This window comes from Lepidochelys olivacea (genome assembly GCF_965140295.1).
Source record: "Lepidochelys olivacea isolate rLepOli2 genome assembly, chromosome: 1".
Lineage (NCBI taxonomy): Eukaryota > Metazoa > Chordata > Testudines > Cheloniidae > Lepidochelys > Lepidochelys olivacea.
In genome coordinates this window covers 272,174,784-272,188,125 of record NC_140411.1, presented here as the reverse complement: position 1 = coordinate 272,188,125, position 13,342 = coordinate 272,174,784, and the positions used below count along the sequence as shown (strand labels likewise).

At 44.8% G+C, this 13,342-nt stretch overlaps 1 protein-coding gene across 2 annotated transcripts in view; it reads right to left on the bottom strand.

The window, feature by feature from the left end:
• EEA1 (early endosome antigen 1) overlaps positions 1–13,342 on the bottom strand; it is a 135,912-nt gene that overhangs the window by 9,273 nt on the left and 113,297 nt on the right. For both annotated transcript variants that reach the window (XM_084617768.1, XM_084617767.1), the window contains 4 exons: positions 12,994–13,179; positions 12,421–12,552; positions 9,221–9,406; positions 8,469–8,707 (listed from right to left, as the gene is read on the bottom strand). In XM_084617768.1, the coding sequence (XP_084473894.1) occupies positions 8,469–8,707; positions 9,221–9,406; positions 12,421–12,552; positions 12,994–13,179 (743 nt within the window). The remainder of the gene's footprint in view (positions 1–8,468; positions 8,708–9,220; positions 9,407–12,420; positions 12,553–12,993; positions 13,180–13,342) is intronic.

Sequence of the window (13,342 nt, the reverse complement as noted above, 5' to 3'; positions counted from 1 at the left end):
GGCTGCATGCCAAAGGTTGCCGATCCCTGAGTTAGAGAATGTGAGTCTGCTCCTGCCCTCAGACAAAACAAACAGCATTTGGTATTGAACTTTGTGGTAAACAGATCTATATTTGGAGTAACCCACAGACCAAAAAAGACTCACCTTTATAACTGTTGTTCTTCGAGATGTGTTCCTCATATCCATTCCAATTAGATGTGCATGCCGCATGCAAGTTCGTCGGAGAATTTTCACCCTAGCAACACCTGGTTGGTCGGCTGTGGAGCCCCCTGGCATGGCGCCTTCATGGTGCTAGATATATACCCCAGCCAACCCAGAGCCCCCTCAGTTCCTTCTTGCCAGCTACTCCGACAGAGAGGATCGAGGAGGGTTTGGAATGGATATGAGCAACACATCTCGAAGAACAACAGTTACAAAGGTGAGTGACCGTCTTTTCTTCTTCGAGTGCTTGCTCATATTGATTCCAATTAGGTGACTCCCAAGCCTTACCTAGGCGGTGGGGTCGGAGTGAGATATCGCAGAGTGCAGCACCGCTGAACCAAATGCCGCATTGTCTCTGGATTGCTGGACTATTGCATAGTGAGAGGCAAAAGTATGCACTGAAGACCAAGTGGCAGCTCTACAGATCTCCTGTATTGGAACTTGCACCAGGAAAGCTGCCGACGAGGCTTGAGCCCTTGTGAAATGGGCAGTGAGGGACTTGGCCAGGATGCTGGCCAGGTTGTAGCAAGCACGGATACAGGACGTAATCCAAGCAGAGATGTGCTGTGAAGAGACCAGGAGGCCTTTCATCTGGTCGGCCACGGTGACAAAGAGCTGGGTAGTTTTCCTGAACAGCTTCGTATGCTCAATATAGAAGGCAAGGGCCCTGCGAACATCAAGAGAGTGCAGCCATTGCTCTCGCCAAGTAGCATGTGGCTTCGGATAGCAGACCAGGAGGAAAATGTCCTGGTTGACGTGAAAAGTTGATACCACCTTGGGAAGGAAAGCCGGGTGAGGGCATAGCTACACCTTGTCCTTATGGAAGACCATGTACGGTGCTTCCAAAGTGAGGGCTCTGATCTTGGATACGCGCCTCGCCGAAGTGATAGCCACGAGGAAGGGCTGTCTTCCAAGAGAGGAACAGAAGTGAGCAGGTGGCCATTGGCTCAAACGGGGCCCCTGTAAGTCTGAAGAGGACCTGGTTAAGGTCCGACGCGGGGACCGGTTGCCGCACTTGCGGAGAGAGACGGTCCAGCCCCTTAAAAAACCTACCGACCATAGGGTTGGAAAAGACAGAGCGTCCATTTTCTCCTGGGTGGAAGGCCGAGATGGCTGCCAGGTGCACTCCAACAGATGATATTGCCAGACCTTGCAGTTTTAGGGATAGGAGACAGTCCAAGATGAGAGGCACGGATGCTTGCAGGGGGGGCATGCCGCGTTGAGCACACCAGCAGGAGAAACGCTTCCATTTGGCCAGGTACGTGGCTCGAGTGGAGGGCTTCCTGCTACCTAGTAGGACCTGCTGCACTGAATTGGAGCAGAGAAGCTCCGAGTGAGTTAGCCATGCAGCGTCCACGCCGTGAGGTGGAGGGATTGCAGGTCGGGGTGACAGAGGCGGACGTGGTCTTGTGAGATCAGGTCCGGCCAAAGCTGGAGTGGAATCAGGGCGTCTACCGATATCTCCAATAGCGTGATGTACCAGTGCTGCCTAGGCCATGCCAGGGCGAACAGGATCAGATGTGTTCTGTCCCTGCGCACCTTGAGTAGGATTTTGTGAACCAGCAGGAATGGAGGGAAGGCATAGAACAACTGGCCCTTCCACGGGAGTAGGAAGGCGTCTGTGAGAGAACCCGGGGAGCATCTCTGGAGAAAGCAAAATATCTGGCATTTCCTATTGCTGCGCGAGGCAATCAGGTAGACCTGGGGAAACCCCCACCTCAGGAAGATGGAGTGGATGACATCAGGACGGATCGACCACTCGTGGGACTGGAAGGACCTGCTGAGGTGGTCCGCCACTGTGTTCTGGACCCCTGGGAAAAAGAACGCCACCAGATGGATGGAGTGGGCTATACAAAACTCCCACAGGTGAATGGCTTCCCGAAAAAGGTGGGACGAGTGAGATCCCCCTTGCTTGTTGATGTAGAACATGGCCGTGGTGTTGTCTGTGAGGACCGCCATGCAACAACCATGTAGATGCTCCCGGAATACTTGACACACCAGGCGCACCACCATCAGCTCCTGTACATTGATGTGTAGAGAGAGTTCGGCTGTGGTCCACAGACCCTGCATCCGGAAGTCCCCGAGATGGGCACCCCATCCTAGGGATGATGTGTCTGTGACTAGAGACAATGAGAGTTGAGGAGTATGGAATGGGACTCCTTCGCATACTGCCCTGAGGTCTAACCACCAGCGGAGAGAGGCTAAGGCTGTTTCCAGGACGGTGACCACCATGTTTAGGCTCTCTTGACTTGGGCGATAGACTGTTGTCAGCCAGGCCTGAAGTGGGTGGAGCTGCAGTCTGGCATGCCTGCTCACATTCGTGCAGGAGGCCATGTGCCCCAGAAGGCTTAAGCACATCCTTGCCATTGAGGTAGGAAAACTTTGGAGGCTCCGGATGAGACTCGCCAAAGACTGGAAGTGGGCGTCCAGTAGAAGAATTAGGGCGAGTCTGGAATCTAAGACTGCCCCAATTAACTCTATTCTCTGGGTTGGATCCAGAGTTGACTTTTCCATGTTGAGGAGGAGGCCTAGTCGACGAACATAGCCATGGTCGCTTGGACATGGGACTGTACCTATTCCCTGGTGCAACCTTGGATAAGCCAATCACTGAGATAGGGGAATACTTGGATTTGCTACCGATGGAGGGAGGCTGCCACGACAGCCATACATTTGGTAAATACCTGGGGGGCCGTAGAAAGACCAAATGGAAGGACCATGAACTGATAGTGTTTGCAGTTGACCACAAAGTGAAGGAAACTTCTGGGCGCCAGATGAATCACTACGTGGAAATATGCGTTCTTCATGTCGAGGGCGGCGTACCAGTCTCCAGGGAAGGTATGATGGTCCTCCAGGGCACCATGCGGAACTTCAACTTTACCATGAATTTGTTGAGTCTGCGTAGGTCCAGGATAGGCCAAAGCCTGCCCTTTGCTCTGGGGATTAGGAAGTAACGGGAGTAAAAACCCCTGCCCCTTAACTCCCTTGGAACCTCCTCAATCGCTCCCACTGTTAGGAGCATCTGCACTTCCTACGTAAGGAGTTGCTCATGAGAAGGATCCCTGAAGAGGGATGGGGAGGAAGGGTGGGGAGAAAGAAATTGGAGAGAATATCCCTTTTCCACCATGCGAAGAACCCAACAGTTTGTAGTTATGAGGGACCATGCACAGCGGAAACAGGATAAACAATTCTTGAATGGTGGGGAAGGATCCTGACTGATGTCCAGTATGCTGTCCTCGGCCGAACCTTCAAAAGTTTTGTTTGGGGCCCACCAGAGGTCTAGCTGGGCCTTGGTTCTGCCCTGGCTGGTGGTTGGTGGACTTCTTCCTGCCACCTCCCACACGTCTCCTGTAAAAGTCCTGCCTCGGCCAAGGAGGGGGATAGGAACATGACCAGTGCCGTGGTTCCAACTAAGGAGCTGACGGCCGGATCAGGGATGGTTTGCCCTGGGATGGTACCACATGAATAGGAGCCGGTGCCGCCGTTTGCAGTGATGTCGACTGTCATCACTGTCCCTTGCCACCGCAAAGGTATCTGGCATTGATGGAAGTCAGGACTCGACCACGCTATGAGTCGGGGAAACTCAACGGCTCTTCCCTCGGTGCCGGAGTCAGCGGTGCCGACTTCAGCACTTGAACCTTCGTCGCTCTGCTACCGGATGCGACTACGAGGGTGGTCCCAGGGGCACTGGCAACTGCTGAGGTGGAGCAGCTATCTCTGGTCTGCGGTGCCACTTGTGGCCAGGCGAATGAGAACAGTGCTGGACCAACTGCACCAGTTGCAGTGCTGAGGAACTTTGGTGCCGCGGGACTCTGCCAGAGTCCAACCACAGTGCAATACCTACTGCTGCCACCGGGGCACTGCGCACTGAGGCGCCCGGCGCGCCGCTGGGGGATCCAGGCTAAGAGCCGCCTCCACCAGGAGCTGTCTTAATCTAAAGTCCTGCTCCTTCTTGGTCAGGGGCCGAAATCCCTTGCAAATTGTGCACTTGTCCGCCTGGTGGGATTCCCCCAGACACTTCAGGCAGGAGTCGTGGGGGGTCGCCCATTGGCATGGGCTTAGCACAAGATGAACAAAGTTTAAAGCCCGGAGCCTTGGGCATGAGCCCAAGCAGCAGGCGGGGAGGAGGGGAGGAGACCCCTTCTAACCCACTACTATAACTAACTATAACTATACTAAAACTACTATAACAATTAACAAACTACGAAGACAGTATCACTAGAGAGAGTGGAGAGCAGCAAAGCCGAGCTCCACAGTTCCAACAACCGTCACGGGCGATAAGAAGGAACTGAGGGGGCGCTGGGTCGGCTGGGGTATAAATCTAGTGACATGAAGGTGCCACTCCAGGGGGCTCCACAGCCAACCCACCGGGTGTTGCTAGGATTAGGAAATAGTGGGAGTAGAAACACGACTCCTGAAATTCACCAGAACCCCTTTATCAGTCTCTCCCAGAGTAAAGAGTTGATTTCTGATTGTAACACCAACTTGTAAGAGGGGTCCTGAATAGGGAGGGAGAGGCTGATTTGGAGGAAGAGTCTTGAACTGGGTGGTATATCCACCCTTTATGGTGTCCAGAACCCACTTATTCATAGTGAACTTCTGCCACTCACTGTAAACAGTGGCATAAACAGTCTCCAAAGAATAGGGGGATCGAATCCAGAGTTGGTTTGCTGCTCTCTAACCCCATGTCAAACTGAAGGGCTATCTGTCAGAAGTAGTGGAGGATGAATTCTTTTGTCTCAGCTTAAACTTAAATGGATGCCTTCTATACTGGTGTTAAGATGATGACTGCTGTTGTTGTTGTTGCGACTGGTAGTATTGTCTACCATTGTTGGAATATGAAGAATAATGAGCATAATATTGTCTTTGATATCTGAAGGCAGGTGTAGGAATTCTTCCCTTAAAAAGCTGTAAGAGACCCAGAGACCTAGCACCTGTCTAGTCTCTTTCATTTTCTCTAACAACTCATCCATTTTTGAGCCAAACAAATCATCCCTCTCAAAAGGAAGATCTTCAATCTTCAGTCTCATTTCTTAGGGCAGAGAAGAGGTGTGTAGCCATGCATGTCTGTGGATAGTTACTGCTGCAGCTGATATCGTCCTGATCTTGACAATATATCCAAAGCGTCAAAAGACACTCCCAGTGCATGTATAGCAACATTTAGACCCTCTTTAATAAGAGCATTAGACAGTCTGCAGTGTTCCTCAGGAAGATTCTTTGTAAAAAAAAAAAAAAGAGAGAGATCTTGTCCCAGAGATGAAACTATTATCTGGCCAGGACAGCTAGGTAGCTAGCTATTCTCATATTTAGAGAAGCTGAAAAAAAATACCTTTCTTCCAAGCAATCTAATTATTTCCTTTTTCTGCCAGTGGAGTAGAATGTAAATGTCCCATTCTTGAATGTTGCATTGTTGCAGCTACCACAAGAGAGTTAAAGGGGAAATGAACATGGAAAAAAGAAAACTCTTCATATGGGATCTCCTACAACCAATCAGCTTTCTTAGCAATCAGTTGATATGAAGGTAGAGTATTCCATGCTGATTTTGCTGGCTGGCACAGACCTTCCCAAAGAGGCAGAGATACTTTCTCAGCAGATGTATTCCCCAGTATCAAAAACAAGAGGAGGAGTTTCCTGCAGTAAACAGACAGTAATTTTAACTTAGACTCCATTCTGCTTACTGAATCCTGGAGTTCTATAGCATCCTCAGATGGTGAGGGAACTGAGGCTACTCCAATGTTTTCCTCAGGGGAGGATTTGCCTGTGGGTTCTAAGTCTTGATGCACAATACCATCTTGTGAAAACACATCAACTTCTTCCTCATCACAGAGAATATCCTGAATTTTTGTAGGGGACCTATCTCTTGGTCTCTGTTCCACTGGTGTAGGATCTGAATGCCTTGGATCCAACACATTAGTATGTGCTGAAGTTTCCTTGCCTCAATGTGGAATCGAGGTCATCACAACTGAATGAGGTTGAAACAGAAGCCCTGGAATTGGCTAGTATGGCCAATGCATCCAGGAAGATACTTACTACTCATGCCGATTTGTCCAGTTCTGTACCATCTCATAGTAATGAGGAAACATCAACGTTCAATAATCTTTGTCACAAAAACAGCCTTGAGGTCAAGGCTGCAGGTAAATTGATGTATCCATCTCCTTTTCTAAATGTGGATCCAAACCCAGATCTGACAAGGAACAAGATATGATAGAGGTAGGGATCCATAGTACTGACAAGGGTGAGATAGTCTTTCTAGGTGAATCTATAGGTATTTGGGGAGGAAGTAGTAGCATAGCAGAAGATCCATATGGTGAGGAATCCACTCTGTCTTTTGTGAGAGGGAAAGCATTGTGTTGGATCCTTATCCAAATCTCTCTCTTCTGCTGAAGAAGCGTGACACTGATCTGATAAATGCAGATCCACAGGTACCTACGTGGAAACCATCACTGAACGTATCAGTGCCAATACAAGAGAGCGATCTATTGATTTATTAGGTCCTGACCCAACAAAGCGATCTTGGTCTCTGGTCTGTCTCACATCCGCATGTTTGCAATCTGAAGGATTTGACGAGTTCCCTGAATAGAAGACAATGTAAGACCCAGAAAGGTGCTTGGTCTTGCTGCTTCTTCAGAACGGAAGGTCCTGGTTCCAAAGAGACCTCAGGCATGGAACGCATATTGTCTAAGGCCATTTCTGTTACCATGTTCCTTTTTTGGAAGCAGGTCTAAGGTTTTTGTTGCTGACTGGGTAGTCTTCTTCAATTTTGTCTGCTGAAGAAGGCTCACATTCATCTGTGGTAGTGCTTGGAAGGAACTGAAGCAGTAACTGCTTCCGTGCCCCCTTTTATAGCCCCATTCTCAGAATATGCTCAAACACTGATGGGAGGTGCATGGAGGGGGCACATGAATGCTCAGAATAGGCATTGCTAATATAAGTTTGTACCATTCAATGGCACCAGTCGGCGCATATCCCAAGAGTGGCAATATGTAGAGGACATTCAAAGAAGAACCTGGTTTACTGTGGTCCCTTCCTAGCCACAATTTAATGCCCAGGTACAAAATTTAATTGGTTAAAGCCTATTTTCAAAATGTTTTCATTTCTGTGTTTGTAATATTGTTGCAGAAAACTGGCTATGATGAATTTAGCACAGCACAGGGACTGCTGCTGGAGATTTAAGCAGCTATTTAAAAAAAGTCTCTAGCCCTTTTCCTTGCAGACCTAGAGCTCAAAATATAATTTGTTTGTTAAGGAAGCTTGATGGTCAGAAAAAGAGTTTCCCCACAGAGACCCTCATAAAGGGTTTTCTTTATCTCACAAGTGGGTTCTTCCCTCATGCAGACCTCAGGATGTCCTCCAATCCTGCAACCACATTGCTCTCATTCAGTCCCCCTCCCCTTATCCTGCAGGCCTCCTGCAATCAGGAGAAAAAGAGCTCCGCTTCTGCAGAGTTTAGGAGATCTGTAGTAGAGGTAGAAGGAGGGATCTTAAGAGGTCAGAAGCCTAGAATGGGAAACTAAGAGGCCTGTAGGAGAGGGGAACATCTAGTGAGTCTGAGGAAGCACGTCTGTCCTCTTTACGAGCTTTAAGAGGCTCAGAGGGGGCATATGCTGAGTCTTAGAAGGATCACCGGTGGCCACATTTGAAAGCCCAAAAGCCTCTTTTGTATTGTAGGGGGATGACAAGTCTGTTCTAGATCACTGGGAAGTTGATGAGCCTATTCTGACTCTGAGACAGAGGATCCTCAGTGAAGAGATCCCCAAGAAACCAACTCAGACTATGGAAGTCCCCTCTGCAAAGCCTTCTAAGACTCATGGAGGCTACTGACCACCCCTCCTATTGCTTGCACATGTGCAGGATGGATTTGGAGAGGCTCCAAAAGAGCTTAATTAAGGACTTGCAGGGGATGGACACAAGCCTCTTAAGGTCAACATGGTTTGGGGCCTTGGTGAGCATCTTGAGTCTTATGAGGAGGCAACTCATGATGAGCCTGTCAAAGTTTGCAGGAGGTGGGCACTCCATCACAAAGCCCACAGGGTGTGAAGGCTCTTGTTTGGTTAGCTGGTTGACTGGTTCAACAGCCTACTAAGATTTGCTGGGGGTAAGGAGGGGAGGCCTTCACTCTCTGGAAACCCCTACCTGGAGCACTGGGAGCAGTACAATACATACAAAAATGTACGTAGAACACTAGGAAAACTGAAACACTATTTTTCAAATTTTAATTTATCACTTTCCTAATAAGCAACCGAAAGCACACTCCCACATCACCGACTTACCTCTCCAGCAATGCTCTCCTCTCATCCTGATTATTTTGTACTGTTGCCTCTAATACAGCAATCTCCCCACGCAAATCATCCGTCTGTTTCTCTAGCTCACTGACCCTTCTTTGACTGCTCTGCCACTCTTTCTTCATTGTAGCGAGGTTTTCATTCAGAGCTGTGATCTGCATGGTGAGCTTGGCTTCCACCTCCTCATGTTTTCTGTTTTCTTCTTCTTTCTCTTTTATCTCTGTGCGCTGAGAAAAAAGGAAACATTGAACAATGAGCTATCAAATAGCTCTGAGTTTGTAACTAGGTTGGTGTGTTATTAACTCTAACATCAAAATTAAAATGATGGTAACGTTTATCTCTGGTACATCTGCAAAACCATTTTTGATATTTTACAGCTAGCAGGCAGTTATTCAGGCATGTCTTTCCAAAGGGTCACTTTTTCTAATGCAACAATGTTCCTTATAAGTGAAAGAAAACTAGATTCTACCCTTCTGGTATTGTTCAACTGAGGCAGAGAAATTAAAAACTGTGTATTTACAATTTTAATTCATAAACAGCTATTATACTAAACAAATGCCTGCTTATGGTCCCACTATGGATTTATTTCTATTTATCAAAACTGAAGGTTTTTGGAAATATTTACAAATCATTGATTAAAAATGTAAATGCCATGAGATTAAAATTAAGTCTGCCTCCCACCCTCTTTGAAGGGAATCAGAGACATGTGCTAAATACACACAAGCTCTATACATGCTCACCAGTTTAGTTTCAATTGCAACACATTCCTTCTTCAGTTCTTCCTCTTTTTTTTTCAACTGATCTTTGATAATTTGCTGATTCTTCTTCTCCTGTTCAAGAGCTAAATTCATGTTATCTACTTTGCCCTGCAGCTCTAGTTTCTGTTGAATCAATAGCTGCTTCGCATCCTTTAGATTTGTCACCTCCTGTTAAAATATAAGTTTAAACTATCACATAGGGTCTAAAAATAAAATGGTAAAACTTATCTGTGACCTAACTTGAGACTGACGATAACTATTTCCTGGGATAGGAGAGCAAATGCTTTTACCGCACAAAATACAGTATCAACTGACCGTGACACTATATTAAAAAAAAAAAGTAAGTTCGTTACCTAGGTTACAAATTTCATCTTAGAGTACTACAAACAGAAAAAAAAATTCTAATTTACTTCTCCACTAAAATAGTGGAAATTATGTTTGTTTACTTTCTGCCTTTCTGTCAAGTAGTAGGTTTGTCAGTTTCACTTTTAAGTCGGATTCTAATAAATTGCACTGTCAGGTTTTCTGCACTAGGTAAGTGTCACAAGGTGAGAGTTACAAATCCCTTGGTGGCAAGAAGAGAATTTTGATTTATTTATTTATTTATTCCATTGGAAACAATTATTGCATAGGAGTGTTTCCACAGGTCTTAAGTTTGTAAATATTTACCTACATATTGTACTGGAAATAGATGGAATAACTTCAAAAATAGATGGAATAACTTAATTTGACAGGAATGATTCTTCCTTAAATCCACAGCCCAATATGAATGTATTATTCTGATGAATAAGGGGTGCTAATTTTTCATAGGACACATTCCACTGAAAGTCAAGACAAAACATCCCACGGATAGTCTTTTTTCTCCTTTCAAACCCATGGGTGGATGATATGGCCATACTTGATTTCATAAGTGGAGATATTTTTGGTTTCAGTCTGACTGCAACCATGGAGAACAAGAGGTGAATATTAAGCTGACATCCCAGGTTGTGTATGTTTTAAAATTCTCTGCAGCTCTATAAATTCCTTCTCTCTTTAGCACAGAGGTTTCAGGAAGTGTGTCACAATTATAGTTAGTATTCCTAAAATCAAAATGCATTGGGCATTGAATTCTCTGGAAGTAACCATCATTTTTAGACAGTGGATGACAAAAGAACATCTGAAAGCCATTATATATTTTTTTGTATTTCCACAGAACATAAATATTCAGGCTATTTTAAAATAAATTTATTATTAGATTGTAAGCTCTTTGTGAGATGGACTGTGACTTCATTTATACTCACAAAACCACCTACAACATTGGAGAGGCCAGCAGAAGCAAATAAATTACTATTAATAAATATAATATGTAATAAAATGTAGAAAATGTAGCCAGGCTGTCTTTTAAAAGGGTCAGATTTCAGAAGAGACAGAAAGGGATTTAGAGATGTAAAATGTTACGAGCACTTATAATACAAACAAAGACTAAAAAAAAAAATTCAACACTCCATCCTCCAATTTTTAATTTTCTCTCTCTCTCTTTTTTTTTTTTTTTTGAAAGTGAGGTATCCTTAAAAAGATTTAATTTTGCCTCAAGAGTGATTTTTAAACTAGTTTCAACAAAACTGGTTTAACTAATATTGGTTTGGTATTTTAATGTTGCAGTAAATTACATGCACTTAAGAGTGAGAGGTAGGTACATTTTTAATGAACGTACACATTTTTTTAATTAGGAGTGTCGCTTTAAAAATCAGAGTTCAGGTTGGATACAACCATTCAAAAACAGCTTAAAATCCCCCCCCTCCCCAACAACTTCACACTTTACATGGCTTTCCATATCAGTGAGAACATGTACCTTCATAAAACTAAGATGTTGGTTTTGCTTTGGGTTTTTGGTTTGTTTTTTGTTTTGTTGTGGGGCTGGAAGAGGCTGTTTACTTTCCTCACTTCTCAGAATTTGGGTGCACAGCGTGAGAACTTTTCCCCTTGTCCACCTTTTATTAAAACATTGGGAGACAGCCTAGATATTTAATTGCTTAGAGTCATCTATATAAAAGGAGACAGCATGGTCTAGAGGTTAGAGTACAGAATTTGAAGTCAGGAGACTTGGATCACAACCAACTGACAGTCTTGCTGTGTGATCATGAAAAAATGACTTAGGACTAATCCACAAAGGGACATAGGGGTCGCAACTCCTAACTTTTAGGCATCTTGCCACCTCAGTGGAATCTACAAACCCTAGTTAAGGTGCCTAGGCTCTCCATAGAATACATGGGGAGAGATGGGCACCTAAGAATGGGATCCACAGAAGCAAGCACCCTAGCAGGGAACTGCCTAAAGTAGTCAATGGGAGACGCTGAGGAGAAAGGTGGGTCCTAGCCCTGCCCCGCTCAGCGAGTGAGGCACCTGACTGGGCTGGAAAAAGTCACCTATCTCTGCTTGCAGCCCACAGCCAGGGACCCTCTCCTGGAGTCAGATGCATAAGCTGTTTCATACAGAAGTGATGGCAACACACGTCTAGCTCCTCACAAAACAGCCAAGGAGCAGAGAGGATGGGAAGGCCTCCCTTATCATCTTTAGCCCTGTGGTTAGTGTACGCAGTCAGAGTGTGGTAGACACCAGTTCAATTCCCCCCTCTGCCTGATATGGAGAGGGAAATTGAACTTGGGCCTCCTGCATTGCAACCTACCCACGAGGCTACAGAGTCATTCTCACTCTCTGGCCCAAAGCATATTTAATTATTTATACTCAGTAGAACAGCTTCAACAAGAGACACTGAGCCACATCAAAATAACCCATAGCCCAGTGCTCTGAGAACATCAACTGGATTGGGCCCCACAAGATAGGCGGGGACATCTATCTTCACCTGGTTTGAGGATTCCGCTGGGGCTTAGCCATGAGAATAGGTGCCTGGAAGTCTAGGCTGAGGTGTTATGTGCATACCCAGTGGCAGAAACTTAGGCACCTGAGGGACTTTTACAGCAAAAATTTAGGCACTTCCAGAGTTAGGTAGGAGCTGACCCGAGGTTTTGCTCCTAAGTACTTTTGTAGGTATGGGCCTTAATCCCTCTGAGCTTGAGTTCCTTCATGTGTAAAATGGAGATAGTGATACCCATCGTTGCAAAGCAATTTGAGATTCTCTGATTGAATGCGTTACTTTCGTGCATATTCTTATTTGTGTAGTTCCAATTTGTGTCTCAACATACCTTCTCAAATTCTTGCTTGCAGGTCCTAAGCTCTTCACTATATTTAGTACGGTCTTTTTCCAGTTTACTCTTTATTTCCTGGAGCTCTGTTGTTTTAGATTTTTCATTAGCCAAGTCTTTTTCTTTCAAAACCTTGAAAATAAATCAAAGGAAAAATGGGACCTTATCCAGACTTACAGTTATCAAAAACCTCTTGATTACAAAGATTGCTGATGGAAGAATGATTGTATCAGCTATCCATCCACAATTATTTTGTCTGATCTTAGAGAAAACCCTAGATTAAACCATTTAATTTAATCTTTAAAATCAATAATCTGTTTTTTCTTTTCACATTCATTTTGTTCAGTATATGGCCCCTCGGGGATAATAAACTTATGCTGAAATTGTTTTAATTTATTCTGTCATTTCAACTATTTGTTTAAAATCTTTTATGTATCAGTGGTCCAATAAACTGCTGTAAGTGCAGGTACAAATTGCATTACCACAATACTTTGAGACGTCCTGGCATGTTTCTAAATATGTTTCCATTAGAAAATAGGAAAGAGGAGAAAGGTAATGGGAAAAGTAAGTTACCTTGTCTTTCTGGATTTCCTGTAACATCTTGTTCTGTTCTTTCAGCTGCTGTTCTTTCTTTGACACATCCTGCTCCAGAGTAGACTTTATTGTCTTAAGTTCTTGGATCAACTGATTAAGGTTACCAATTTGATTTCTGCTTGAAACTAATTCCTCCTGAGCCAGAGCAAGTTTCTCCTCTGTGGACTAATTAAAAAAAACAGTTCTAAAAATCATCTGTCAAAGCCATTGCAAGATCAGAGCTCCACATTAGTCACAATAATTTAAACACTTATTATGCATCTACATGGAAAGTGCAGCTTCTGGTGCATAGTACTTCATTTTAAAATTTTAGAATTTCAGTAGAACA